The sequence below is a fragment of the Cyanistes caeruleus genome, chromosome Z, assembly GCF_971803275.1.
Source record: "Cyanistes caeruleus chromosome Z, bCyaCae1.hap1.1, whole genome shotgun sequence".
In the NCBI taxonomy this organism is placed as follows: domain Eukaryota; kingdom Metazoa; phylum Chordata; class Aves; order Passeriformes; family Paridae; genus Cyanistes; species Cyanistes caeruleus.
In genome coordinates this window covers 877,559-905,429 of record NC_141732.1, presented here as the reverse complement: position 1 = coordinate 905,429, position 27,871 = coordinate 877,559, and the positions used below count along the sequence as shown (strand labels likewise).

At 46.2% G+C, this 27,871-nt stretch overlaps 1 protein-coding gene across 1 annotated transcript; it reads left to right on the top strand.

Moving 5' to 3' along the window:
- The first annotated feature begins 1,185 nt into the window (after positions 1 to 1,185).
- Positions 1,186 to 27,038, top strand: ACOT12 (acyl-CoA thioesterase 12). The gene is given in 16 exon segments (XM_023944800.2): positions 1,186 to 1,366; positions 3,725 to 3,794; positions 6,966 to 7,026; positions 7,655 to 7,756; positions 9,687 to 9,819; positions 14,647 to 14,797; positions 17,488 to 17,607; positions 18,228 to 18,378; positions 19,514 to 19,569; positions 19,920 to 19,980; positions 21,288 to 21,371; positions 23,659 to 23,792; positions 24,733 to 24,861; positions 25,854 to 25,980; positions 26,735 to 26,863; positions 26,866 to 27,038. Coding segments are annotated over 16 exon segments (1,641 nt in total). The 5' UTR covers positions 1,186 to 1,257; the 3' UTR covers positions 26,890 to 27,038.
- The last annotated feature ends 833 nt before the right edge of the window (positions 27,039 to 27,871 follow it).

Genomic DNA, 27,871 nt, shown 5'->3' with positions numbered 1-27,871 from the left:
ACTGAGCATCCCCAAACGGGCTCAGCCTTCAGTAGCAATAGCACTGTATCCGTGGCAGTGCTGAAACTTTGACCCTCCTGTCAGCTCAGAAGCGATTGCTCTGCTCTTCCTCAGCAGTGCTTGTACTTTCACAGCGTGCAAGAGCACCAATGTCCTTACCAGGCATGTGAGGAGAAGGTAAGAGGAGTTATCTGTGAGCTCTCCAGCTGTTGACTGCTGTGAGAATATGTGATCAGGGCTGTGGCCACAGAGGTGGGGACCAAAACATCCATGCTGGAAGTGCCAGTGGTTCCAATGCCTCTGGAATGGGAACGTGCCCTGGACACATCTGCTGGGCTGTCAGGTTGGTGACAACATGAGAGGGCAAGGCTCCAACAGAGACATAAAAATGAAAATATGAGTCAGATTTGAGACATTTCAGTGACAATGGACACACCAAACCCAGCAGTGGCTGGTGCCAGGCCATGAGGTGACATTGGGAGTCCTGGAGCTGGAGCGGAGGGAACATCTCTTCCATGGTACCCTGTTACACAACCAGCACCCCCTTCATTGGAGCCGCTCAGCCTGGAGAGGTGAAGGCTGCAGAGAGACCTCAGAGCACCCTCCAGTACCTCAGAAAAAGAAAAAGAGCTGGAGAGAGACTTTGTAGCAGAGTATGAGGTGGCAGAGCAGGGGGGAATGGCTGCAGGCTGAGGTGAAGGTGGGATCTTGGGCAGGAATTGTTCCCTGGCAGGGTGGGCAGGCCCTGGCACAGGGTGCCCAGAGCAGCTGGGGCTGCCCCTGGATCCCTGGCAGTGCCCAAGGCCAGGCTGGACATTGGGGCTGGCAGCTCCTGGGACACTGCGAGCTGGCCCTGCCGTGCCTGGGGTGGGAATGGGGGGGCTCTGGGGTCCCTTCCAACCCAAACCACTCCTTGATTCCCCTCAGAATGGCACACCATCCCCTCATCCCCAGCACTCCTAACTCGCATCCCTTTTCCCTCATCCCTGCTATCTCTATCCCCTCAGCCCCAGACACTCCTTTCCCCTCATCCCGGACCCTCCTTTACCCTCAGTCCTGCACTGTTCTTTCGCCCATCCCAGGTACCCCTCAGCCCGGGCTCCCTTTCCCCTCAGCCCGTCCCGCCCCCGCGGGAGGCCGGCGGAGGCGATTCCGCCCCGGGCCCGGGGCCGGGCGGGCCGGTCCCGCCCATGGCTGAGGCGGAGGCGGCGGCGGGCGCTGGCCGCGGTGCCGGGCCGAGCGGGGCAGCGTTCCCCCATGGCTGTGTGCATGTGCCAGGCCGTGCTGCCGGCCCACGCCGGGCCCCGCGGCGAGCTGGGCGCGGGGCCGCTGCTGCGATGGATGGACGCCGCCGCCTGCCTCGCAGGTACCGCAGCGGGAGGGGACAGCCCCCGCCTTGGGGCGCGGGAGGCTTGAGGGAAAGTTTCATCCCCAGGGACGGGGAGAGGGCTGTGAGGGTTGCGCCGGGTCACAGGCTGGGGCAGGGTGGAAGGGCCACAGTGGCCATCCTGTGCCGCCTCGGGGTCATCCCAGAGCACGGCATACAGGATCCCTGCGGACGCTGTGGGACGGGCCCGGTGAGCTCCACTGCACACCCTCTCTGGGCGGTGTGTTCCAGTGCTCACAGAAGTTCTACATCACAGAATCACACAATATCCTGTGCTGGGAGGGACCCACAGGGATCACCCAGTCCCACCCCAACAATCCCCCCTGTTCAAGCACTCCTGGAGCTCTGTCAGCCTGGGGAGCCTGCTGAGTGCCCCACGACCCTCTGAGGGAAGAGCGATCTCCAGCCTGAACTTCCCTGGCACAGCTCCGTGTTCAGGTGCAGCTTCCTGGGCATTGTTTTCTGTCCCTTGCCTCATGTCGCATGGCTGGGCACCACCAAGCCTGATCCGTGCTGTGACACCCTTTTTGGACATTCATACACGTGGATGAGGTCTCCTCTCACTCACCTCTTCCCGAGGCTGAGCAGACCCAGCTCCCTCAGCCTTCCCTAGCGAGGAGGATGCTCCAGTCCCCCCAGTCATTCTGGCAGCCTTCACTGGACCCGCTCCAAGAGCTCCACATCTCTCCAGGAGCCCTGGAGATTTGGGGTCCAGTTAGGAACAGACACCACGAGGATGAGGCGTCAGATGGCACAGCAGAGCGAGGAAGGGAATGTGAGGATGAGGAGAGTTTCAAAAAGGAGCAGCAGAAGGGAAAAAAAGAGGTGAGAAAAGGTAAGTAAGAGAAGGAAGGAAAGTACTAATTTAAGATTATTGGGACATGTGTGCCAAAAAGAGGGAAAGGTGCCACTGCCGTGGCAGGGGATTGGACTAAATGGTCTCGGTTGTTTCTGTGAAACAACCACAAATCCAACCAGCGTGCAGGGCATTCCATGTCTGACTATCCCAGCCCCGAAAGCTCCTAAAGCCGCCTCGGTAACTTGTAGAAGTGAGGTGTGTGTGCCTGCTGTGAGCTGCAGGGGAAGCGCTGGCAGCGAGCTGCCTTTGCCCGCCTGCCCTGCGTGACCCGGGACCGCCTGGCCTGGGGCAGCTGCTCCAAACAAACCTGCCTCTCCTTTCAGCTTTGTGGAGGAGTGATTCCAGCCCTGCAGTGTGTTTACCCTCAGCAGTGCTTCTTGAGGAGAGACTCTGGTTTCCCCTCATATTTTTAAAGGGAACTCTTCAGATGTTGATACAAAACCTCTGATTTCTCTGAGCTTATCTTGTGATGCTCACTAATAACACGGGGCTGCTTGGGAGCGAGAGCTCTTGCTTGTTGTGCAGTGCTGTTTTCCAGGCTTCCTGCTGGTCCCCTCTCTTGCCTCTGCCACTTAGGACTTTGGAGCAGAGGTTTATACAGCTCCTAGTTCACTGGACATCTACCTTTTGACTGGAAGCTCTAGGTGCCGTGGTCAAATAAATAATATATATTAACTTGCTATAAAAACTTAACTATCAGGTGATTAAATATTAACAGTAAATAAGATGTTTACTTTTTCCATATTAGTTTTCATAATTAATACAAAAACCGTACATTCTTTTTCGCAGCCTGATGCATCCCAGGGAGATGAATAGCTGTTCAAATTCAGGTTAAAGTGTTTCACAGCAGGTGAATTCGGTTTTTGAATTTTCAAAATCTTGTTTGTCTTTGTTTTTCTTTAATTCCTGCATTTTTGGTGCAGCACTAAGGACGTGTACTTAGCTGCTTTCCACTGTTGTGACTGCACTAATAAACTAAGGTTTTTATCTACCAATAAGTCGGTTCTTCTCCTGCATCTCAGAATCCTCAGCTGATATAAAACTGGATTACCTTAGCTGATGCTCATGACACATTGTTTTGAGGAGAATGATGAGCTGTCTGTGAGCCTGGTAACCCTTTGTGACTCTTTCTGTCTTTCAAAATGCTTGTTAAGGTTCTCCTACCGGAATGTCCATTTTTAGAAAAAGACCTTAGGCAGAAGTTTTCAAACTGAGTAGCATCATCTAGTCTCGTCTCCTGATGTTACCCATAAATACAAACACCCTTTACAGCAAGATCATGATAAAAAGTGTTAACTTTAACCTTACTTAGCTTCTCTTTTTTCCCGAGGGGCGCTCTGCAGCGTTGCAGTGTGTTGTTCACAGGAAGAAGCGGGACCTGCGGTGTGCAGTCCCTGTGTGTCAGGCTCCAGCCCACAGGTGAATAGCTCCCTGCAGGTGCAGAGTGGTAACTGTGTGCCCCTGTGTCTCTTTTGAAGCTGAGAAACATGCTGGGGTGTCCTGCGTGACAGTGTCCATGGATGACATCCAGTTTGAAGAGGCTGCCAGGTACAGACCGGCTGACAGCAGTCAGATGTTTTCCTTCTGTAGGATTTTATTTGGCAGAGATAAACTGAGGCGTTATTAAGTGGGGGATAGCAGACCTGTGAACTCACCACAGCCACAGGGCTGAGTCTCAAAACTGCTCTCTTCTGTCTGTGGTAGCTTGACCCACACAGAGAGCAGATCCTTTTCACAGGGCAGAAATAAACTCTTGTTACCTTGAGCTGGCAATCGAGGTGCCTGGTGAGAAACTGATGGCCTCTGCTGACTGATGGCTCTAGTGAATTGCTGCAATTATCTCTGTTAAATAAGAAATACATACTTACAAAACTTACTGCTATTAGTGTTTTTATTGTGGCAAGTTCTGTTTCGGTTCACTTCTTAACATCTTTTCCTTGCAGCTCCTTTAGAAAATAGAGAAATGTTTTGCATTCACTGAGTCTACAAGATAGCACAGGGCTGGCCTTGTTCTAGCCATTTTTCCTGGTTTTCAGTGGGATCAAAGACACTGTAAGAGGAAATAGGACCTTTATGCCATATCTTCACAGAAACCTGGAGCCATTACTCTGTGGGATTTGTGTGGTTTTACAGGGAGCAGCCTGGGAGTTAATGAGTGGTTAGATGGGATAGACCTGGATGCTCAGAGCAGTGCACATGCAGCTGTTGTGGCTGTGAGCAAGGCAGCACCCACTGCCAGAGGCGCAGCTGAGGTTACTTTAAAGCTGTTCATGGCACAAGTGTGAAATAAGCATCCACTCAGACTTGAGGCTGTTAGAGCAGTGTCCATCAGAGTAAGAACTAGAGCCAGTGACAAAGAAGAGAACGTGACCTTACCAAATCTGGAACTCTAAAGAGAATTTCTGTGTCTGTTTCACAATATTGCAGTGTTTGCTCTGACTGGAATTGCTCCATGTTTTTAATTTTGTCCTTAGGAAAAAAATCCTGTCTGTGAAAACTAATCAAAGTCAGAGTAATATTTCCCTTTCAGATGTAATAGTTCAGACTTGGTAGCTTCAGAGCACTTTTCTGTCTAGTTTTTTGAGAGCAGAGCAAAGCTTCTGGAATATGATGAAAATACTTTTCCTTCCAAATCTGTTTCCAAATATTTCTGGTTATTCTTTCACTTGTAATAACGATGTTCCATTTGTAACAAGAATTTCCGGTACAAATCTTGTAACTGTGAAAGAAATTATTTAAGAAATTGCTTTTCTCTGTCAGGTCATCCCTAACATCCTTATTGTAGCTTACCGTGCAATTTCCTAAATTTTGCCAGATCTAGTTAATTATACAAACATCTTGCATAAATAAAAGAGTTCTTGCTACTCTCTCTGGTAAATTAATAAGACATTTTTTAAGTAAGTGACTTACTGTCAGGTTTATTTGTCTAAACCAGGTTACTAAATCTTCTGCAAGGATTAAGGCTTCTGTGTTTATTTCAGCTGAGATGTAAACAGAAATTGTCAAAAATCTATATAGTTAAAAACTTAGTTTTATAGCATGATAACCTCTTCCTTTTCTTGTAACACACAGCAGTTCAGTGGTACTGATTTTCAATTACATCATTTATTTAGGTTTTGTTAGTGTTCTGTATGTGAATTCAGGTAAGTTTCTGACAGTTTCAAGTGGAGGTGTGGTACTGTGTGATTTCTGCTCCTGCATTTTTGTACTTCTGAGCACTCTCCTAGCTGTGCAGTTGGGAACCATTGCCTTAACAGTTCTGCTTTTTCTCTGCAATGAATATTGCAAAAACTGCTTCTGAGCATCTTCTGCAGGGGCTGATGAGGGCTGTGCACCTGCAGATGCTCTTAGTTCTTCCCACTGACCGTTTCCCCTGCCCTGTCCACCCAAAGGATTCCCCCCGTGTTCTTGGATGTGAACAAGAGAAAATTGCTGTGTGGTTTGTTGGTCCTGGCAGGTCCTCTGAAGGAGCAGGTTTCCTATTTCCCATTCTAGTTCTGCAGTGGAATAAGCAATTTAAGTAAGCCTTTACCTTTAAATGTCAAAACTTCATTAGTTTAAATTAGGGAGCAATTATTATTATTACTACTTTAAATAAACTGGGGTAATAACCGTACGAAATCCTTTGCTGTGAATGTGTTGTCAGTACCCAAGTGCTCTGAGTTACATTTTACTTCAGTCTTGGCTGTAATTAGCTCCACTTTGCCTGCCCCAGGACTGCTCTTTAGCATTTGTAACTCAGTTTGAATTCCCTGGAGGCAGTGGCCTGACACCCATCTCTTTTGGCTGTGGCTCTGGCTTACCCTGCACATTGTGTCCTTTTACTTCCTGCTCAGTGGGAGAACTTGAGAGCAAACTGCCTTCCTTCCACCCTCTCAGCACTGCTTGGGGCTGGGATTGGAGGGCTTTGGAAACAAGGTTTGCTCCTGTTAGCAACAGGGAGCAGGTGCTTCAGGAATTCCAGAAGGAAAGAAAAAGATTTCCTCATTTTAATTTGTTTTGATGATATAATAAAGAGAATTTAAAAGATAAGAAAGAATAAAATAAATAATATAATAAAAACAAATAATATAACAAAAAACAAGTAATATAGAAAAACAAATAATATAATAAAAAGTAATCCTATAATAAAAATAATACATAATATAATAAAATCACACTAGATAATGAAGTAAAAATTCTGCTTAGGTATTTTATGTAGGTCAGTGGGGAAGAGTAGTTTTCAGAGGGATGATGTTAGCACAGAAAGGACAAGCAGCCCAGTTCCTGGCCAAGATTTGGAATGTGAACTCTTCCCCCGTCCTTTAAAGATGTCCAGGAGCACTTTTTGTGCTGGATCACCTCCTCTTGTGCACGTACCTGTGTGGCAGAGGTGCATGCAGGGGGTATCTGAGAGCTTTTGCAGCTCAGTGTGCTCAGTGATGTGGTGCAGGACGTGCCTTTGAGCAAAAGCCAGAATTTCTGTGTGTACCTGGAGCACACCTGCCATCATACAGACACCAGCAGAGAGAAGGAATGTTGCCATTAAGGGTGTGCAGATCTCTGAGTGGCTGTAATTTCATTGACCAGGTCTGTCTGGTGAGTAACAGCATTGACTGAAAACAGTGAAAAATGCACATTTTTCAGTGCATTTTCAGTGCAGTGTGGAAGACACAGACTGATTAATGCCCTTATAAAGCTGCATGTTTTCATGCTGTAAGGTCTTACTCTTCTTAACAGGGTTGGACAAGTTATTGCCATCAGAACAAAGGTGAACAGAGCATTCAAAACCAGCATGGAGGTAAGAGATCATCACTCTTTTTCCTAAAGATATTGAAGGGATAGAGCAGAGGTGGGAGCAGTAGAGGAACACAGCATGGGTCCAGGTTTATTTGTTCCAGATGTTTGTGCACTGTGCCTGTGTCCAATTCCCATTATTACCCATAGGAGTGATGCTTCTCACAGATGATGTATTCCAAAAGTTTCTAAGAATTAGAAGAAATCTAATTCTTAAGAATTTTGGTGTATATGAGGCCTATGCCACAGGATCAAACCCAGTGTGTCACATTCAAGTGTTTCATTGTGCTTTGCACCTCTAAACACACTTTTTTTGCATTAGAAACTGTTTCAGATGGCAACTGCAAATTCCATAGAAGTAAATGGAAGGAAATACAAAACTACCTCTAAGTGTCCTTCCTGCTTTGTAATTTTACCCTACAAGTGATGCTTAACAAAAATAAAAGCAGTTGTACTAAAAGACTTTTCAAAGCTGAGTTAATATTGTGATGACCAGAGATGTATCAGTGATTAAAGCAGGTTTTTTACCTTTTGCTTTTTACATGCAAGGGCCTGATAAAAACAGCACTGTTTTTTCTCAAATAAATTGACAATGATGCAAATACCTTCCTCCACCACCTTCTTCCTCGTAGGTTGGCATCAAGGTGACAGTACAGGATGTTTTGACTAATGCTGAAAAGATTGTGAGTGTGGCATATGCAACGTACGTGGCCAAACCAGTTGGTGCTGCAAAGGTATTTTTCCTGTTCTCTCCTAAGCTTGGAGTCACTGAGTTCCTATGAAATAATCCAAATTTTCTGCTTGTGAAACACAGCAGAAACACTCTTTATTCTGACCAGTGGCAGGAAAAAAGCATGAAGTCCAGACTTTATAAGATAGGGTTTTGGGTTTTTTTTCCAGTTTGCTGCTCTGAAATGGTTAGGTTGTTGTTGTTGATATTGTAATTATTTCCATTTCCTTTTACACTTTTCTTCATTATAGAAGTGGGGTCTTTGTGAGGGCTACACCACTGACAGAGACAAGCAGTGGAAGTGGGACCCTTGTGAGTCCCTCTCCTTCCCAGCAGTTGATTGCAGGGTGGGATTTTTCATCCTTCACTTCCCCTCTTGGGGAGGTTGTTCAGACACCACTGTTCAGACAGAAGACATTATTTTTAAGCTCACTTCCAATCTAAATTGGTTTTTTGCCGTTTATGTTGATTAGTTTTCACGCCAGGGCTGTTTCTTCTCCCCAGAGTTTGGCTCTCTGGAGGTGTTTGGAAATCAGTCACGGTGCCATTGGCCTTCCCATCACTGTGCCAGACAGGCACAGTCCTTCTAGAGCTTTCTTGTGGGGAAGGCCAGACACTCCTCAGGCTCTCGTAATAAACTCCCTTTGTATGTGAAATTCTGCTTTCTTGAATGTGACTGGATCTGAGTTTCCCGTCTCTCTGATGTGTTACAGCCGCACATCTGGCTGTCAAACATCCACTGGAGATGGGCAGGGTCATCCCATGAGCAATTAATGCATCCAATCACTGCTGCTTTCTCTTCTCTGAGGATGTGGCACAGTCTGGAGGAGAAACACTCTGGAGCAGTTTCACTGAAAGTAAAGCCCAGCTCTTGTCTCTGAAAGGCTGATGGATAAATTGCTACCCTGAGAGCACTAAAATATTATCAAGTGAGAATTGGTCGTTGCCAGTTTGATATCATACTCATAACATCAATCTGTTTACCTTTTGCCCAGATTTCTGGGGAGATTAATTCAGGATTAAATTTTTTGGTGATGATTAACTAAGATTAGGCTTAAGACAGGAATGTTCCAGAGGGAGGTTGAGAGTTCAGTTCAAATTCCATCACAAACTAAAGTCTCAGAGATAATGAAGAATATTTTTTTCAATTCCACTTTTCTGAACAACTGTTTCTGAAGTTGTACAAGGAGAATCTCAACATACCCACCATCCTAATTTTTTAACTGGGCCATCTGGGAAAATCAAGGAAGCTCTTGAAAAGGACTGGAAAGGAGGCAATGAATCTGCAAGAGGGTTAGAGGGAAGAGTCAAAAGCTGAGAAATATTAGTGGCAGCACTGCAAGACACAGAACGTTGGATTTGTCTATGGTGCACTACTTTGTGCATTATTTTAATGTTTCTGAGGCTAGCCTTCTAGACAAATCTCACAGGTGATTGTCCAGTGACACCTGTGCTGTAGTTATCCAAATGCAGTAATTTTCTTAAGCCAGTACAGGTTTGGATGCAGTTTGTCATTGAACTGACATACGCAGGAATTTGCACTGACACCACTGGCCAGTGCAACTGAATTATTTTTCTGGTTCAAAAATTCAACCCTGAAAACCTTCATATTAAGTCCATCTTTTCCTGTCTTTTTTATTTTTATTTTTTTTTTTAAATGAGGGCTGTCTTGAACACTGTGTGCCTCTCATGGATGCTTGTATTTAAAGCTAAAAGCAGTTTTAACTCAGTCACTGAGTTTTAATAAATGAAGTTGAAAGGATAATGCAGAATCTCTTGAACTTTATACTCTGTTGTATTATTAAACCTTCCATCTTGGACAGCTCGTAGGAGAAATTTGTAGAAAATGCTGATGGCATTTGAAGTTCAAAGCGTGCTTTGTTATGATTGTGAAATTCAAAACTGTTGTGTTTATTTCCTCTCCCTTTGCACAGGTTGAGTTAAAACCTGTACAGCTGCTGTCTGCAGAGGACCACCTGGAGCACAGCCTGGCTATTGAGAGGAGAAGAATCCGTCTGGGCTATGTCCAGGTCTTTCAGAAGCTGATGCAGGAGAGCAATAAGGAAGGTGATTTCTGCACTCAGCATAGAAGGAGGAACAAACACCTATGGGCAGCCAGAAGGAAGGAAAAAAGCAGACAAAATATCTCCTTGGGGTTATGGTATCAGGTAGAACTGTCTGTGCCAAGTTAGAGGTTAGAGGTGCCAGAGGTGTGTTAGAGAGTTACTCTAATGGAGTGGTATTTCTTTGTCTCTCAGAAATTCCAGATTTAAAAACACAGGGTGGAAGGCTGAGCATGCATTAAGTGTGAAATGCAGATCTTCAGAAAGGTTCTGTGAGTGAGGTCACACAGGGCTCTGCATTGCAGCAATGAGCTGCTGTGACACTGCTTGTGGTGTAGGCAGAAGCATGAAATTCACTCGGGCTGATGGCCGTGTATTTTCCAGAAAGCAAAGTAAGAACTACGCTTGTGCCCCAAGATGATTCCCAACAAGCAGAAGTTTCATTACATGGAGGTCAAAACAGGTAAAAAAGTTAGAAAAGCTGAGCAAAGAAAGAGATTCTTCTTTATTTATTGCAGTAATTTCTGTTCTTAAAGAAAGTTGTGCTCAAAAGTTGTTGTGTTCCCCCACAAAAGCAATTACTCAGAGCAGTTAAGAAAATATGCTGGTATTTGGAAAATCTGAGCTGTAGCTCCATGTATAAATAACAGGCATTATGTGGTTTTACTGAGGAGAGATTAAACCTGTTATGAACAAAGATCTACCCTTAACAATTTAGTAAGACTTCATAGAACTGAAGAGGCTTGTTTGGTAGAAGAAAACATGCTATTTGTCTTCATGGAAACTGTCTCACAGGGTACAGTTTAATAACCTGAGTGACAAATCAGAGGTCGATGGGCTTTGTCTCCACTGCCTTTCCTGGAAACTTCTTTGAGGGATATTATTGTGGCACTAATTCACCTCCTCAAGGAGACAGAACAAGCAGAGTGGGAGAAGAGAGGAGAGAACATTACGTGTAAAGGCTGCTAGGTAGCAACTTAGGTACAAATCATACCCTGAAAGTGAGGATTATTTGTGAGTGGATCTTAGGGAACACCTTGAGTAGGTCCAAAGTACAAGTTAGTCACAGGTTTCCACACACTTACATAACCTCAAAGTTAGTTAATTATGGCATAAGTCAAAAGTACCATTCGGGTCAAGCCGGTCATCACACAGACAGGCACTTTTAAAATTGCTTGATGTAATCTCCTGCCTAAACCTTTTCCTGTGAAACACCACCAAAAACTGTTGAGATTAGGGTGAGGATGCATGGCTAAAGACTGGTAAGTGGCATCAGAAATGCTCAGGTAATACAAGGTGGCCACTTGTTCAGCTCCTCATTTCTCTCATCCGTTTGGTGTTGTCTCAGACAATCACAAGATTTGTAACAAATTGAAATAACGGTGTCCTGCTCTAACCTTCATTAACCAATGTGTGCAGGTGTCCATCACACCCAGGGCAGTCTGTGACAGACATCTGAGCTGGTGCTGAGCTGCTCTGACCTCCCCTTTTGGGAGCCCTGAACAGCCCAGCACACGCTGGGGCTTCAGTGGTGCTCCCTGAGCTGGGACAGCCCCTGACACAGGGACACAGCCCCTGACACAGGGACACAGCCCCTGACACAGGGACACAGCTCCTGACACAGGGACACAGGAGCTGACACAGGGACACAGCTCCTGACACAGGGACACAGCTCCTGACACAGGGACACAGCCCCTGACACAGGGACACAGCCCCTGACACAGGGACACAGGAGCTGACACAGGGACACAGCCCCTGACACAGGGACACAGCTCCTGACACAGGGACACAGGAGCTGACACAGGGACACAGCCCCTGACACAGGGACACAGCTCCTGACACAGGGACACAGCTCCTGACACAGGGACACAGGAGCTGACACAGGGACACAGGAGCTGACACAGGGACACAGGAGCTGACACAGGGACACAGCTCCTGACACAGGGACACAGCTCCTGACACAGGGACACAGCTCCTGACACAGGGACACAGGAGCTGACACAGGGACACAGCCCCTGACACAGGGACACAGCTCCTGACACAGGGACACAGGAGCTGACACAGGGACACAGCTCCTGACACAGGGACACAGGAGCTGACACAGGGACACAGCCCCTGACACAGGGACACAGCTCCTGACACGGGGACACAGCCCCTGACACAGGGACACAGCCCCTGACACAGGGACACAGCACCTGACACAGGGACACAGGAGCTGACACAGGGACACAGCCCCTGACACCGGGACACAGGAGCTGACACAGGGACACAGCCCCTGACACAGGGACACAGCCCCTGACACAGGGACACAGCTCCTGACACAGGGACACAGCCCCTGACACAGGGACACAGCTCCTGACACAGGGACACAGGAGCTGACACAGGGACACAGGAGCTGACACAGGGACACAGCCCCTGACACAGGGACACAGCTCCTGACACAGGGACACAGCTCCTGACACAGGGACACAGGGACACAGCCCCTGACACAGGGACACAGCCCCTGACACAGGGACACAGGAGCTGACACAGGGACACAGCCCCTGACACAGGGACACAGCTCCTGACACAGGGACACAGCCCCTGACACAGGGACACAGGAGCTGACACAGGGACACAGCCCCTGACACAGGGACACAGGAGCTGACACAGGGACACAGGAGCTGCCCCTGACACAGGGACACAGCTCCTGACACAGGGACACAGGAGCTGACACAGGGACACAGGAGCTGACACAGGGACACAGCCCCTGACACAGGGACACAGCTCCTGACACAGGGACACAGCTCCTGACACAGGGACACAGCCCCTGACACAGGGACACAGCTCCTGACACAGGGACACAGCCCCTGACACAGGGACACAGGGACACAGCCCCTGACACAGGGACACAGCTCCTGACACAGGGACACAGGAGCTGCCCCTGACACAGGGACACAGGAGCTGACACAGGGACACAGCCCCTGACACAGGGACACAGGAGCTGACACAGGGACACAGCCCCTGACACAGGGACACAGCCCCTGACACAGGGACACAGCTCCTGACACAGGGACACAGCCCCTGACACAGGGACACAGCCCCTGACACAGGGACACAGCTCCTGACACAGGGACACAGCTCCTGACACAGGGACACAGCCCCTGACACAGGGACACAGGAGCTGACACAGGGACACAGCCCCTGACACAGGGACACAGCTCCTGACACAGGGACACAGGAGCTGACACAGGGACACAGGAGCTGACACAGGGACACAGGAGCTGACACAGGGACACAGCCCCTGACACAGGGACACAGCTCCTGACACAGGGACACAGCCCCTGACACAGGGACACAGCCCCTGACACAGGGACACAGGAGCTGACACAGGGACACAGCTCCTGACACAGGGACACAGGAGCTGACACAGGGACACAGCCCCTGACACAGGGACACAGCCCCTGACACAGGGACACAGCTCCTGACACAGGGACACAGCCCCTGACACAGGGACACAGCTCCTGACACAGGGACACAGCTCCTGACACAGGGACACAGCCCCTGACACAGGGACACAGCTCCTGACACAGGGACACAGCTCCTGACACAGGGACACAGGAGCTGACACAGGGACACAGCTCCTGACACAGGGACACAGCTCCTGACACAGGGACACAGCCCCTGACACAGGGACACAGGAGCTGACACAGGGACACAGCCCCTGACACAGGGACACAGCTCCTGACACAGGGACACAGCCCCTGACACAGGGACACAGGAGCTGACACAGGGACACAGGAGCTGCCCCTGACACAGGGACACAGCTCCTGACACAGGGACACAGGAGCTGACACAGGGACACAGCTCCTGACACAGGGACACAGGAGCTGACACAGGGACACAGGAGCTGCCCCTGACACAGGGACACAGCTCCTGACACAGGGACACAGCTCCTGACACAGGGACACAGGAGCTGACACAGGGACACAGGAGCTGCCCCTGACACAGGGACACAGCTCCTGACACAGGGACACAGGAGCTGACACAGGGACACAGGAGCTGACACAGGGTCACAGGAGCTGACACAGGGACACAGCTCCTGACACGGGGACACAGTCCCTGACACAGGGTCACAGGAGCTGACACAGGGTCACAGGAGCTGACACAGGGACACAGCTCCTGACACGGGGACACAGCCCCTGACACAGGGACACCGAGCTGACACAGGGACACAGCTCCTGACACAGGGACACAGCTCCTGACACAGGGACACAGGAGCTGCCCCTGACACAGGGACACAGCTCCTGACACAGGGACACAGCTCCTGACAGAGGGACACAGCTCCTGACACAGGGACACAGGAGCTGACACAGGGACACAGCTCCTGACACAGGGACACAGCCCCTGACACAGGGACACAGCTCCTGACACAGGGACACAGGAGCTGACACAGGGACACAGCTCCTGACACAGGGACACAGCTCCTGACACAGGGACAAAGCCCCTGACACAGGGACACCGAGCTGACACAGGGACACAGGAGCTGCCCCTGACACAGGGACACAGGAGCTGACACAGGGACACAGGAGCTGACACAGGGACACAGGAGCTGACACAGGGACACAGCTCCTGCCCCTGACACAGGGATGTGGCCATGCACTCAGGGCTGGCTGCAGCAGCTCCTGGGAGAGCAGAGCAAATGTTCAGCCTCTTACTGCTTCCCTTGCAAGCCACAAGGCTCTTCTGTGCCTGTTCTTCTTCTTCTCACTGCTTCTGAAGCAAACTGCACGCTTCGCTGGGTGTGTTTTCTTCTGAAAGCGTTCATTGACACATTGCTGCTGTGTTTCAGACACTTGTGAAGAGAAAGATGCAGTTTCAACTGAGCACACTCACGTACAGAGCACTGAGCTTGTCCTGCCTCCTCATGCAAACCATCATGGAAACACTTTTGGTGGCCAGATCATGGCTTGGATGCAGACAGTGGCAAGCATTTCAGCAAGGTACTCTCCTACAGCATTGTCTCTGCATGTGGTTCTAAATGGATGTGCTTTTAATGTTAAAGGTTTCACAGGGATTTATTGTATGAAGAATACAGACTCAGGCCTTTGAGACTTTTCCTCCTCCTCACATTACAGAAGGGCTTTGAACTATTTACATGGTACATCTCCCACAGCATGCCGTGCCACTGAGACTCAGACATTCTTCTGTTACACATACAGACCCTAAGGCAAAAGAGACTGTGTTACCTTCCTGGGAATCTTTGCAGAAAGCCAACACTGGATACAGGAGCAGAAACCTGCCCTCCTTGTGCTTGGTGCAGTGCTTAAAAAACAAAGGTAGTTGCTTAATCAGGTTAAAACCAATACTAACCATGTATCAAGTGACATCCAAAAATGAACAGCCTTCTAGAACTTACTCTTCAGATCCTCATGATCTGAAGAAAAATAAGTCAGAGAAAAAGGATCTGCATAATCAGGCTCTGTTTTATCGGTGTGTACACAGAATAGGTGCATAACCCTCAGCAAGTCACTTGACCTTTCAGTCCCTCTGATTTGGACATCCTATGGCTTGCAACAATTTCAGCAGTTTAAAGGGCTCGGGCATCTTCAGGTAAAAAGAACAAAGTATGTTTTGTGACGCTGCTTGTCAGTGTGACCCAGGCACATAATCATTTAATTCCTCTTCCCTGGAGTCAAGCTGTTGTTTGTCTCCCTTCCTGTTCCTGGACACTGTACAAAGCTTCTTTGTGAGCAGCACTCAAGTTTCAGTCTGAATTCTCCTTGCATACCGAGTGACCTAATTCACTGCAGGGACGTTAGATATGTTTTCCCTTTTTATCTTTAATAATTAAATGACTTCTCCATTCATTATTCATATGGTTTTGATTTGTAGCCAGTGGCTGTACTGATAACAACAGATTTTCTGTAGTGGTTGGATAAACAACTTGTTTTAGTAACATCAGAGTGCACTGACCTTTCCCCCACATGTAGTTACAGTGGCTTGAAGGGACTTTTGCAGATTTTTGCCATAATATGACTCAGGATATTTACCTGTTTTCACCTGACAAATTTTAGTGGAAGTCACGTTTAGATTTAAAAAAGGAAAGGGAAACATCAGCAAACGGAGTATTGAACAAATTTTCTTTGAACTAATTTATGTCAAACATGATTACTCATGTAGGAAAATTTCAGGAATAATAGCTGGCATCAGAGGCTGGTTGAAAACAGAGATTTTGTAGTTTTTGCTTGAGAAGTAACTGAGTTCTCTCACTGAGAACCCTTTGTGAGGCCACTCAGAGTTAGACCCCACCTTTGAAGGTGCCAGGTAAGAGTTTCTATGGCCACAGACAGCGATGGAGGAATGGAAGAGGAGGGGATAGCTGTGGAAAAATAAATTTCTAAGGGCATGTTAAAGGTTACTCACTCTCCTTCTGGCTTGTGATTTCCCCACCACCTTTTTTTTGGCTGGCCAAAAAAATCTTACAGATAATCTTGCAGATAGCATTAAAACCATTTGAATATTAATAATATTAACTTGAACTTGATGTATACTTTCTTATTCCTTACATGTGCAATAAAAGCACTCAGGGTGTACTTTTCCAGGAAAAAAAATTAATATTTAAGCCTGATTTCTGGTTTGTTCCTCTCCTCATCATTATTGTGTTTGCATCTTTAGAGTAAGCATTGTAAATAAAATCAACGCTTAGCATTTTAAATCAGAAGAGCAAATTATTTTAATTTAATTACAAAGTAATTCAAATGTATTAGACTATTGAAGAGATGTACCAGTCAGTTAATTAGCTGCAGATAATTGTGTGCATTTAACAATACCGGTACATTAGTTTTCAAAGTGCAGTTGAGTTAAAAGCTGTAAGTGCCACAGAACTGTATTTTCAAATTTAGGAAACTTTCACCGTGGAGCAGTCTCTGCTGGATGTGCACATGGGCTCCCTGCTGGGAGCAGTGTGCTGCTTCAGAGGCTAAAAATAAATGGTGTGTGTTGTGTATTGCCCCCTCTTCCTCTGATGCACAAACATCCCAGCAGAAAGTGAGGGGCTTTGACTACATGCAGAACCAATGGAGAAACCTGATTTTTTGCCTGCTCCAGAGAGCTTGGAAGCCAGATTCTATTTACACAGACTGCATCTGGTCACCGTGTGAGGCTTTTTTAAATTCTCATTTCATAGCCCACTAGCGGAAAGCATCTGAAAAAAAGCAAAAATACAGATATTAAGACTAGATAAACTGTCATGTCATTGCTTGGACACTGGTGCTCAGCCTTTCTGCTCAGGTTTCCTTTACCTGTTTAAAGGCTTTGAGGTCTGGCATTTTTACGCTGCTCAGGAGCCCGCTCCCCGTGCAGTCCTGCAGAAATTAATGAAACTGCCAGGTAAGTGGTTACTCTGTAGGTAAGGGATTCATGGTCTGGCTTTAAGAGAGGGCAGTCTCAAGCAGTGAGAATTAATTGGTGTTTGTAAAATGGTGTAGGAAATGAAACAGCATGACATAAGTGGTATTGTGATGGTTGAAGCTCGAGTTACCTGCTCTTGGAGCTGAACATGCTAACATGGAGTAGATCAGGGTAATTCTGTGACCTTCCAGGTCCTGCACACCCTGTTTCTGTGGTCAGTCACCCTGGCTGTGCTTTTGGCACAACTGTGTGTTCTGGTCTCTCTGGCTTTCTGTTTCAGCCGCCTCTGTCGCTCTCACCCCATCCTGAAGTCAGTTAACATGTTCAAATTCTGGGGGCCATCCTTTGTGGGTGACCGCCTCGTCTTCAATGCCATTGTCAACAACACTTTTCACAACAGGTAAAGCTCCTCATCTGTTGTCCCCCTTGGCATCTCCAGCACCAGCCTACACTGTGTGTTTCGGGTTCCATCAGTAGGATTTCATTAGTGAATTAATTGTTTTTCAGGTGTGACTTTGAGGGGTGTATCTGTATCTGTAACCACTTATAGGTGCCTCTTTTTTTTTGTTTACTTTGATCAGTGGAAGTTTTAAAAAAAAATTATTCTCTGACTTTCAGCTTAAAGATCATTTGTCTCCAAATCCCACTCCTGCAAAGGCAGACAATAAATATTCCTGTGAAATTCAGGGATTTTCAAGGGCTGAGTTGCTCCCAGAGATCTGATTCTTCAGAAGATGTCAGATTCTTGCCAGGGTCTTCCTGTCTGGGCATTTCTTGATCTGGGTTCTATTTATTGCTTTTTTAATTTTTTTTTTTAAACGCTATTTAGCTACTGCCATATTTTATTTTATTACAGAAGTGTGTCTGTCCAGATTGATTAATTGATTTGCTATGCTACAGAAGGTATTTGAGTCAGGCTTCCTGCACACCTGGAGGTACTGCAGTCCTTTTCAGCATGTCTGAGGGCTGCTTCTGCATCACTTGTAGCAGTTCAGTAATTCGTTTAAACTTCCCTTGCAGTGTGGAGGTTGGTGTCCGTGTTGAGGCTTACAACTGTGAGGAGTGGATCAAGGACCAGCCACGGCACATTAACAGTGCATTCCTCATTTTTAACGCTGTGAATGACAAAGGGGAGCTGCTGACCTTCCCCAAGGTCAAGCCCAGGACACAGGTGAGCTCTCAGGAGCAGGGTGGTCAGCACAGCCTTCCTGGGGACGCAGAGACCATGCAGTGCAGCTTCTGCAGGGGGGAAAAGCTCCAAATGAAATGGTTGCCCTCGAGTGAGAGGCTTGTTATTGTTAGCTTGAGTCTTCCAGAACTGGGAGGCTCAGTGGAGGGTCCTTGTGACTAAAGATTCCATGGTTGATGGGTAGAGAAGAAGAATCTGATGTGTTTGGAGATTTTTCCACTTGTCTACGTCTCTTGCAAATTCCTCTGACTGCAGATGAAATTTATAAGTATTCAGTGAATAGTTATTTTTATAAACCCTTAACAAAGATGAGAAATGGAGTGAATAAAGAAGTCTGTGGGAATCAAATGCCATGACGTGGGTGGGCTTTTCATTTCCTTTGACATGGAGATCTCACTTCATGTTTCCCTGAAAGTGGTTCATGAAGCACTTGAAGCAGTTTGAATGCTATTGTTAAATTATTTGCTGTGGTGACACCTGTCACTAATCTTCCTGCTCCAGTTACAAGAGTTTTAGAGAGCCAGTATTTCAGCCATTTCAGGCAGAAATGAAATAATTTTTTTAACATCATGGACCTTACTTTTTGTAGGGTGGGAACTAGACAAATGGATCGAGGTGTCTTACGTACTCACTGGGGCATCAGTTTCACTACTGCCCACTGCAGGCTGCCCCAAGAGGAGAAAAGGACTTTGAAAAATAAAATTTTCCTTTGTGCTTTCAACACCAGATGATGATATTTATAATAGTTATTTATAATATTTATAGTATTCATATTTGTAATATTTATTTGGTGGGTGGCACATTTAGAAAGAGCAGAATGTGTGTGGTGCACTGCCCAGCTGCCCCTGCTTTAGGACCAAAAAGCACCAGGAGGATGCTACAATGATACAACTCTTCTATCACATTGGGTTGGTTTTTTTTAAATTTCAAATATTGCCAAGGTAAAAAGTAAACCACCAGCCTGTGGAAAGGCCAGTGCACTAAGTATTATTCTTTATTTGCTTCTATTACTGCTCTGACATTTGCCTATCTGCAATAAGTAATTTTTACTTGTCTTTTTTCGGACTTTGTTCTAAAATAGTGAGATGTGTTTCTCTCTGGTTCACTTTTCATGCAGGATTGTGTGAGGAGGTACTATGGAGCTATTGCCCGGAGGAGGATTCGACTCACCAGGTATAGCTGGGTCACTGGCAGACCTTGAACTTAATTTTCTAACCCTCTAAATAAAGTAACTGAACTCTGCTTAATGTGTGTATGACTGTTACATGGCTTACACTTACAAATAATTTTGTTTCCGTGGCACTGAAATTGTTAGAGGCTACTTGTCTCAAAATTACTTTGCTTTGGATGTTACTTTGTCTCACTGTCTTTCTCAGAAAGGAAAAGCAGTTATTGCAGACCAAAAATTGATAAAGTACCTGTATTTAGAAGACACTTAAGCCTATAGAAAGTGATTTTTCCTAGCATACACAGACGTGTAAAACCAATTTATGCTACTGTGTCTCTTTTTAATTATGTTTTAGAAAATGCATGCTATCTGCTAGAGGAGACAAGCCCTCTGATGCCTGGGAGACAAGCAACCAGGTAATCTGTAGGTGCATAAAAAGCTGTATTTGTGCACCTTTTGGGGTGTGTGAAGCAGCTGTTCAGGCTGTGGCAGTGCAGGTGGACCCTCTGAAGTGTTGTGGTAGTCACGAGGAATGGATGGACGTGTAACACAGTGACATTTCTCTTCTAAAAGGAGGGAGAAGATGATTCACCACTGATCTAAGAGTAGGTTCAATACAAAGGATAAAAAAAAAGTCTTTTTAAAACAGATGCATACAAGTGGTCCCTTAAGGTCTCCTGCAGATTTATCCCTCAAAGTCCCCAGCTGTTGCAAAAGCTGAATTCTCCTGTAGAGGAAGTAGTTTGGGGTTTTTGGGTTTGGTTTTTTTTTTTTTGGCTTTATCCAGCCACAGGATGTCTGAAAAATTGCAGTGAGGAAGCCATTTAGTACGTGCCAAAAGTGAGGGGAGAGATAGCAACAGAGATACGAAGACTGGAATAGCATCAGCTTTGTTTCTGTGGAAAAGAGAGGTGAAATCCTGCTCATTTCCAGGTACCCTTCACCAGGCGTCTTTGCTTTGTACTGTGCCCATGTCTTGCAATGAATGGTGTTCAAACTGAAGTGAGGTGGATTTTTAGATAAGCTAAACATTGTTTCAGTGTCCAGTTTGTGTGGTTAAAGTAGCTTTTTTTTCCCTTTTTTTTCCCCTTTTTTTTTTCCCTGCAGAACATATAATGTAAATATGCACACAGTACTAGAAGTGGCTTGTCTAAGATTTATTTCCTATGAAATCAAAGCCTGCCAGTAAAAGGCTGTAAGGCCATATTCTCTTTATGGAGTGGTTAAATGAGAACTCCATCCACTGTAGCCAAGCATAAAGAATGGATGTATTTGCACTTCCTTTGCTGTGAGCCTGCTGTGTAGAGCAATTGCCAGTATGGACCCAGCCTGGTAGCAAGGAAGAGGTTAATTTTTGAGTCAATTCTAATTACTTAAGAGGAAGATGGACAAAACCATTAATTCAGTGGTCTGAGAGGTTATCTGTATTGTCTCCCTGGTGGTCAAAGTTGTTCTTCACAGCTTTATAACTGGAGAAGCTGAAAATAGTGTTTTGTTGTCCTTTAATTAAGATTGTTTTGCCAACAGCCATATGAGTGCATCAGGAAGCCACTGGAAGTGTTTTAATTCAGAAACTACTGAAGTGTGTTTTCACTTACAAGGAAAATAAACATTTGTTTGCAGTTGGAGCATAATGATAGGAAAAAAGGACACCTCGTTTCTGCAGTGTTCAGTGAAATGTACCTTTACCCCTCCATTTTCAGACATGTGTCTTGTGTTTCAGGCATATTTGAGTTACAGCAACATAGCTGCACTGACACACCTGGCAAGAAAACCAGGGTGGGACATAACGAAGACTCTGGATAATGTAAGTGCAGAAAAGAAATTACAGAGATCTGAAAGCAAAAGCACCTCCCTGTTCATGGAATTTGTGTTATAAACCCAAAATCAGTGAGAAAACTCGTGTAAACCAGTTCTAGCAGAGGGGAAAATCCTGGTGTTAACCCTGTTGCAGTGCATGTTTTCCAGACAAATGGAGAGACATCAGGCATCTGCCAAGGCTGAGTTTCTGAAATGTGGATAGTGGCTGGCAGTTGGCTTCAAGGTCATGTGGATTCAGAGGTGTTTTGGGACAATAAAAGACTTTTGCAGTATTTTAGTCTATTTTAGTTAAAATACTAAAAGTATTTTTGTCTCCTGTGTGTCACAGGCTATGAAACACTGTAAGGTACTTGAGTAAGATACTTGAGTAAGGGCAGATACAAATGGTAAGGAATTCCAGTGATGGCAAAACTGCCAGTGCCATGTGTAGGTTGTTGCAGTGGTTAAAGACACTGCTGTGCCAAATAAACAGCAGACAACACTGGTGCTGGGAAAAACAAGCTTGAAACAGCTCGTGGAGACAGGCAGAGAGAAAAACTGGGGTTGTTCATCCTGGGGAAGGCTTTGGGAAGACCTTGAAGCACATCCCAATACCTAAAGGGGGCTTACAAGCAGTCTGGAGAGGGACAGCACAAGGGGCAATGACCCTGAAGTGCAGAGGGTTTGTTCCCTTTTCTCTGCAGCTGGAATGACCCCAAGCTGACTGACCATTTTTGAAGGTTAATAAATGGAACTCTGATGTCTTTGACACAAAACCAGGGGGCTTGAAAACTTGTAGAAATGATCCAGCCTTGCCAATGCTCACTTAACAGCTTTTTTAAATGTTCACTTTGACAGCTGCACCTCCAGCTTTGTTTTGTGATTTTTCCAGTCTCCTAGAACAACCTGATTTCTGTTCTGTGCCTTAGAGGAATGTTGATGCAGACCTCCTGTAGATGGTTTTTAAAGCTCTTCAGCATTTAATTTTACCCCAGACTTTACTTCAGCAAGGTGTTTGCTGGATAAGGGGTTTATTTCCTCTTCCAAGACAGGAAAATCCAGAAATTCAAAATGCAGTGTAACTAAAAGATTGTTCATTTTTGATGCAGCAAAAAAAAAAACCCCAAAACAACAAAACAACCCAGCAAAACCTCAACAGTGATGATGAAGCTTAGGAATTTTGCATCACTTGGAAATGAAACTCTGTTGAACTTCTCAGGATTTGAGAAGCAATAAGGCACGTGAATTTGGGGATAAAATCCTCTAATTCTAAGCATTCTGTTGTACCCATCTTCTTCCACGTTTGTGGGAGGTGCCAAACACTTCTTTTGTGTGTGCATTGTTATGTACAGGTTATTCCTTTTGAATTCTCTGTCTTGGGTTTTAGGCCTGTAAGTAGAAGTAGACGCAAAATAATCAAGGCAAGATAGTACAGGTGTGGGATAAGAAATGTAAAACTATGAATTTTAGTAGTTATTTAGAGTATCATTAGTTCTGGGTGCTCTGTTTCACAGAAGAGAGCAGGAATAAAAAAAGGCCATTTTGGAAAGGGAAGTGCTGGGTTGCCCTAGGGGCAGGGGGGCTAGGCCAAGGTGTGGCTGATTTGCCTGAGCAAAGGCTTGTGGCATTTCCCAGGAACTCCTGAGAAAACCTAGTCCTAAATGTGTGGCATTTATGCATCTGAATGTTTACAGTCATCACTCTTTGTTTTTAATACATGCTCTTTCTTTCTTTCTTTCTTTCTTTCTTTCTTTCTTTCTTTCTTTCTTTCTTTCTTTCTTTCTTTCTTTCTTTCTTTCTTTCTTTCTTTCTTTCTTTCTTTCTTTCTTTCTTTCTTTCTTTCTTTCTCTCTTTCTCTCTTTCTCTCTTTCTCTCTTTCTCTCTTTCTCTCTTTCTCTCTTTCTCTCTTTCTCTCTTTCTCTCTTTCTCTCTTTCTCTCTTTCTCTCTTTCTCTCTTTCTCTCTTTCTCTCTTTCTCTCTTTCTCTCTTTCTCTCTTTCTCTCTTTCTCTCTTTCTCTCTTTCTCTCTTTCTCTCTTTCTCTCTTTCTCTCTTTCTCTCTTTCTCTCTTTCTTTCTCTCTCTCTTTCTCTCTCTCTTTCTTTCTTTCTTTCTCTCTTTCTTTCTCTCTTTCTTTCTCTCTTTCTTTCTTTCTCTCTTTCTTTCTCTCTTTCTTTCTCTCTTTCTTTTCTTTCTTTCTCTCTTTCTTTTCTTTCTTTCTCTCTTTCTCTCTTTCTCTCTTTCTCTCTTTCTCTCTTTCTCTCTTTCTCTCTTTTTATTTTTATTTCCCCCCCCAGGTGAAAATCTGGACCCACGAGGAGGGTGCTGTGCTGTCATTCAAGGTGGAGATGCAGGTGAAGGTCCCATCCCACGCTGCCTTCTCCCTCCTGTCCGACTTCAGCCTCCGCCAGCGCTGGGACAGACATTTCCTGTGAGACCCTGCCCCTCCCTGGGCTCTGAGCCCCCTGACCACCCCTCTTCCCTGACACACACCCCCTGATGTGCTGGCACTGGGCTGCTCCCTTAGGAAGAAAGCGTTGCCAGAATTTGACATCAAGCGTTCGCTGGTCAAAGTATGGGTTTTGGTGTTTTACTGTGGAAGTAAAATTCGGTTTGTGCTTAGTCTGGCTCCAAAATACAGAGTGCTCTGTCAAGAGGGAGGGGTAGGACAGAGGTCATCCTCCATTTAAATGAGCACAGTTCAAATCCTGGACATGTGTATGTTCAAAGGGACAAAAACCCAAAACGAGTAAAGAAAGGAAAAGTTAACTGTGGTGGATATATATTGTGTATGCTAGCTTTAAAAATCAAGGAAAACCTGGATTCCATCATGTTTGTGCTCTTGGGGACAATGATGCTCAGTTTCACTGTACAGTCAAAGTGAGGAATCAAGAAATGGGGTCCTTCAAAATTCATATTTTCAGAAAAATAACATGTTTGAAAGCCTGCATGATTTGGCACAGGTTTTGGAATGGCTCTAAAAGGTATTTGAGGTTTGTTATTTACTTTTTATGGTGTAGAATAGTGATTAGAGACAGTTGCATTGAAATTATACTAATTTGATTTGGTGAAGCATTTTCAGTTAGCTATTACACCCTGAGAGATTTTTACCAGAGGGTGGAAGTGGAACCTTAGAGATATTTGAAAATCTAAACTCTACTGAATTTACAGCTTGTAATGAATGAAACCTAAAGAAATACTGTTGATGGGGTGTTGCAGGAAACCTTAATTTTTTCACTCTCTCTGCCTTGCTGCTGGAACATGAAAATCAGAGGTTGAGTGTCAGGATGGAGCCTGTTTGTGCTGGGTTTGTTGGAGGAGGTGCTGTTGCACACGCCAGGGCCTGATGTCTGTGATAAATGTGTTCACAGGACATGCGAGCTCCTGCAGGCTGTGAGTGAGGAGGAGAAAATCTACCACGTCACCTCTGCCCCTATGACAGGCCACCCACCCAGAGACTTTGTGATTCTGGTGTCCCAAAGGCAGCCCTGCAGGCCACAGTGAGTATTTTATTAGGCTCTGATTTCAGCTCTGAGCACTTGGGGGCCAAGCTCTGGAGTCCTGTGACCTTGATCTGTCTCCAGGTGACAAAGATGGCATTTCACGTTTTAAGGAGTGAGATTCCTTTGTTGATGCCTGAGTTTGTACAACCAGACTTGTTTTGCAATGTGAAGGTGCAGTGAAATAAATCCAGATCATCATAAATTTTTAGCATAGTCTGGTATTGATTCTTTGACAGTGACACTTTGGGAGTGGCCTACCAGGAGGGCAAAGAGGCCAGAATTTCAAATGGGGAAATTGGGAAAAAATTCATGTCCCAGAGAGCCTGTCAGTGGGCTGAAACACCTAGCTGGGAGTTTGTTTCCTGTTTGTTTGAAGTGACTTTATACTCCCATTCCATGTAATTACAGAGTTTTTACTTAGTCAAGGAAGTGCTTGAAACCTCACACATTTATTGTACCTGTGAATTCTGCCAAGTCCCTTGCTCATTTTAACATACCTGCTTTCCAAAGCTTTATTATTTTTTATTAGATTCTTTTTTGTTCTTACACAGCGAAACATGGGCAAATGGAACCTTTTGGTGTAGCTTATCCTTCTTTATTCTGTTTCTTTTCTCACATTCAGTAATTCTTCAAGTTAACACTAAAAGGCAATATTCTGTACTGTGCTAGGGGGGGTTGAATGAGTTTGGATACCTGTACAGTGGCCACACCGTGAAGCCTCTGGGTAAGGGTTGTTCCCTGATGCTGTAAACTTGGGCTGAGGACAGCAGGGTGAATTAAAAAGAAAAGGTGGGGAATTGTTCTGTTTGCCACAGAGGTCTCCTGACCTGGAGTCTGTGCTGCAGCCTGAGACTCAGCAGGGCCCAGGCTTTGAAGCAGGATCCTTGGGCACAGCCGAGCTCCTGTGCCCTCCTGTGAAAATGGCATGTTGTAGGCTGGTGAGCGGTTTTAAGGAGAGGAAGGGTGTGACAGCTGTCCCTGCCCTGCAGGGAGCCCTACACGGTGGCTGTGAGGTCGGTGACCCTCGGGACGGCGCCCCCGAGCCCGGAGTTCTGCAGGAGTGAAATCCTCTGCGCTGGCTTCCAGATCCACAGCAACAGCAGCAGCTCCTGCACCGTGAGTGTCCCGTGCTGTGCCCTGCCCTGTGCCCCTGTGCTGGGGCTGTCACCCCACCCAAGCTGACACTCTGCAAAGGGAACAGCAAAATACCTCAAAAAAAAATCTCATCCTGGGTGTGTGGAGTCTGTCTTGCCCAGCTTTGGCCAATCTGAGTGTTAGAAATGGGCTCTAAACCGAGCACAGGAGGCTGCCCTGCCCCTCCAGAGTCCTTCACTGAGTCCTAAAATACACCTCTAGAGGATGTGCATTACACTGGTGCCTGGTGGTGTGCCATCATTAATTAGTTCAAATTAAATTCCTCGCTTGAACTTCCATATGCCAGGAATCACACAATCTGACTCCCATCTCTGGACCCATGCCCATCTTCTTTGCCATGGCAAGGCTAAAACTTTTCCATTTAAGAAAACACTTTTCTGAAAACTTTGAGCAGCTCTTGGTGGCTGCAGTTCCTTTTTTTCAGGGAACAGCTTTGTTCACAAAGCACACGTATTTAACACATTGTGCACGGTGTTTCCTGCTGCACTGCTCCGTGCATTTACCTGCAGATGCGAGAGCAGCAAGGACACCCACATCACTGGAGTGCTGTGAAAAAGGCATGCCTTTTGCAAATTACTGCCTTCAGTTTCAGAAGCACCGTGTGCTTCTATTCACATCCATAAAAACTGTGGTACTCATCCAGGCTCTGCAAAAAAAAAAATGGCTAACTTGCAATCCATAGGCTCTTTTGTTTCATTTACTTTTGTTCAAACAGGTGTGTTACTTCAATCAAGTGACATCAGGAGTTATGCCTTACTTAGCTGCAAATCTTACTGGCTCATCAAAATCCATTGAAGACACTGCTTTGGAATGTATAAAGTTCTTGGAGCTGGAAGACAGCAAGTGCTGAAGTTAAAAACAGATTTCTGAAGGGACATCTGAAGATTACCAAGCAGTTCTGGCTTGAATTCCTGCAAGGGTGTCAGTCATTTCTCTGTAGGTTACTTGTTTCAGATCATGTAGTCAGTATTGGGCTTCAGCCTGAAAATACCTGGTACAAGCATTTTCTATCAAACCAAGCTTAGGCCTTAGGCTCTCAATACAATCTTTAATTTAAAAAAGATTAAGGAACAGATTCTGCTTTTGATTGCATTAATGAATTTTATATAAATGGAGGCAGAACTTGGCTCAGTAGAGCTATAGTTCCTAAGACTATTTCACCATTTTAATCTTACATTGAACAGAGAGACATCCAGGCAGTTTTAAAATACCATCCCTTGTAATCTGCAGAAACCAGTGCTACCAACTAGCTTTGCCAGTGCTCTGACCTTGCCATGCACGTCCTTGCACAGCCATTATTTATAAACTGATTACAGCCCATGTAAAGGAGTGTTTGCCGATGTCTGTACCTCAGTGCCCGTCCGTTTATCTGTGACTGGATGGATTGCTGTTCCCGAGCTTACAGACTCACCACAGGTTTCATCACAGTATCCGGGGGTGCAGGAGGCTGCCCTGCACTGCTGGTGGGTTTTCTCTTGGTGGCAGGGGAGGCACCGGGGGGAGCCCTGGGAGTGTCACCTCTGCGGTGTCACCTCTGCGGTGTCACCTCTGCGGTGTCACCTCTGCGGTGTCACCTCTGCGGCGTCACCTCTGCGGTGTCCCCTGTCGTGCGGCTCGGCTCGGGCCAGCTGTGCCTGCTGAGCCACTGCACCGGGCTGTGCCTCGCCAGGAGCGCAGGCAGAGACAGCTCCTGGCCTCTGACTCGGCAGCAGCCCCCACACACCCAGTCCGGATCAGATCCCCTTCCCCTGCATCAAGCGCAGCACCTCATCCTGCGAGCACGGAGGCCACCAAGGTCGTGCTTGCCACCTGCCAGCTCCGGAGGGCCCGGCTCCCTCCCCGAGCCCCGCAG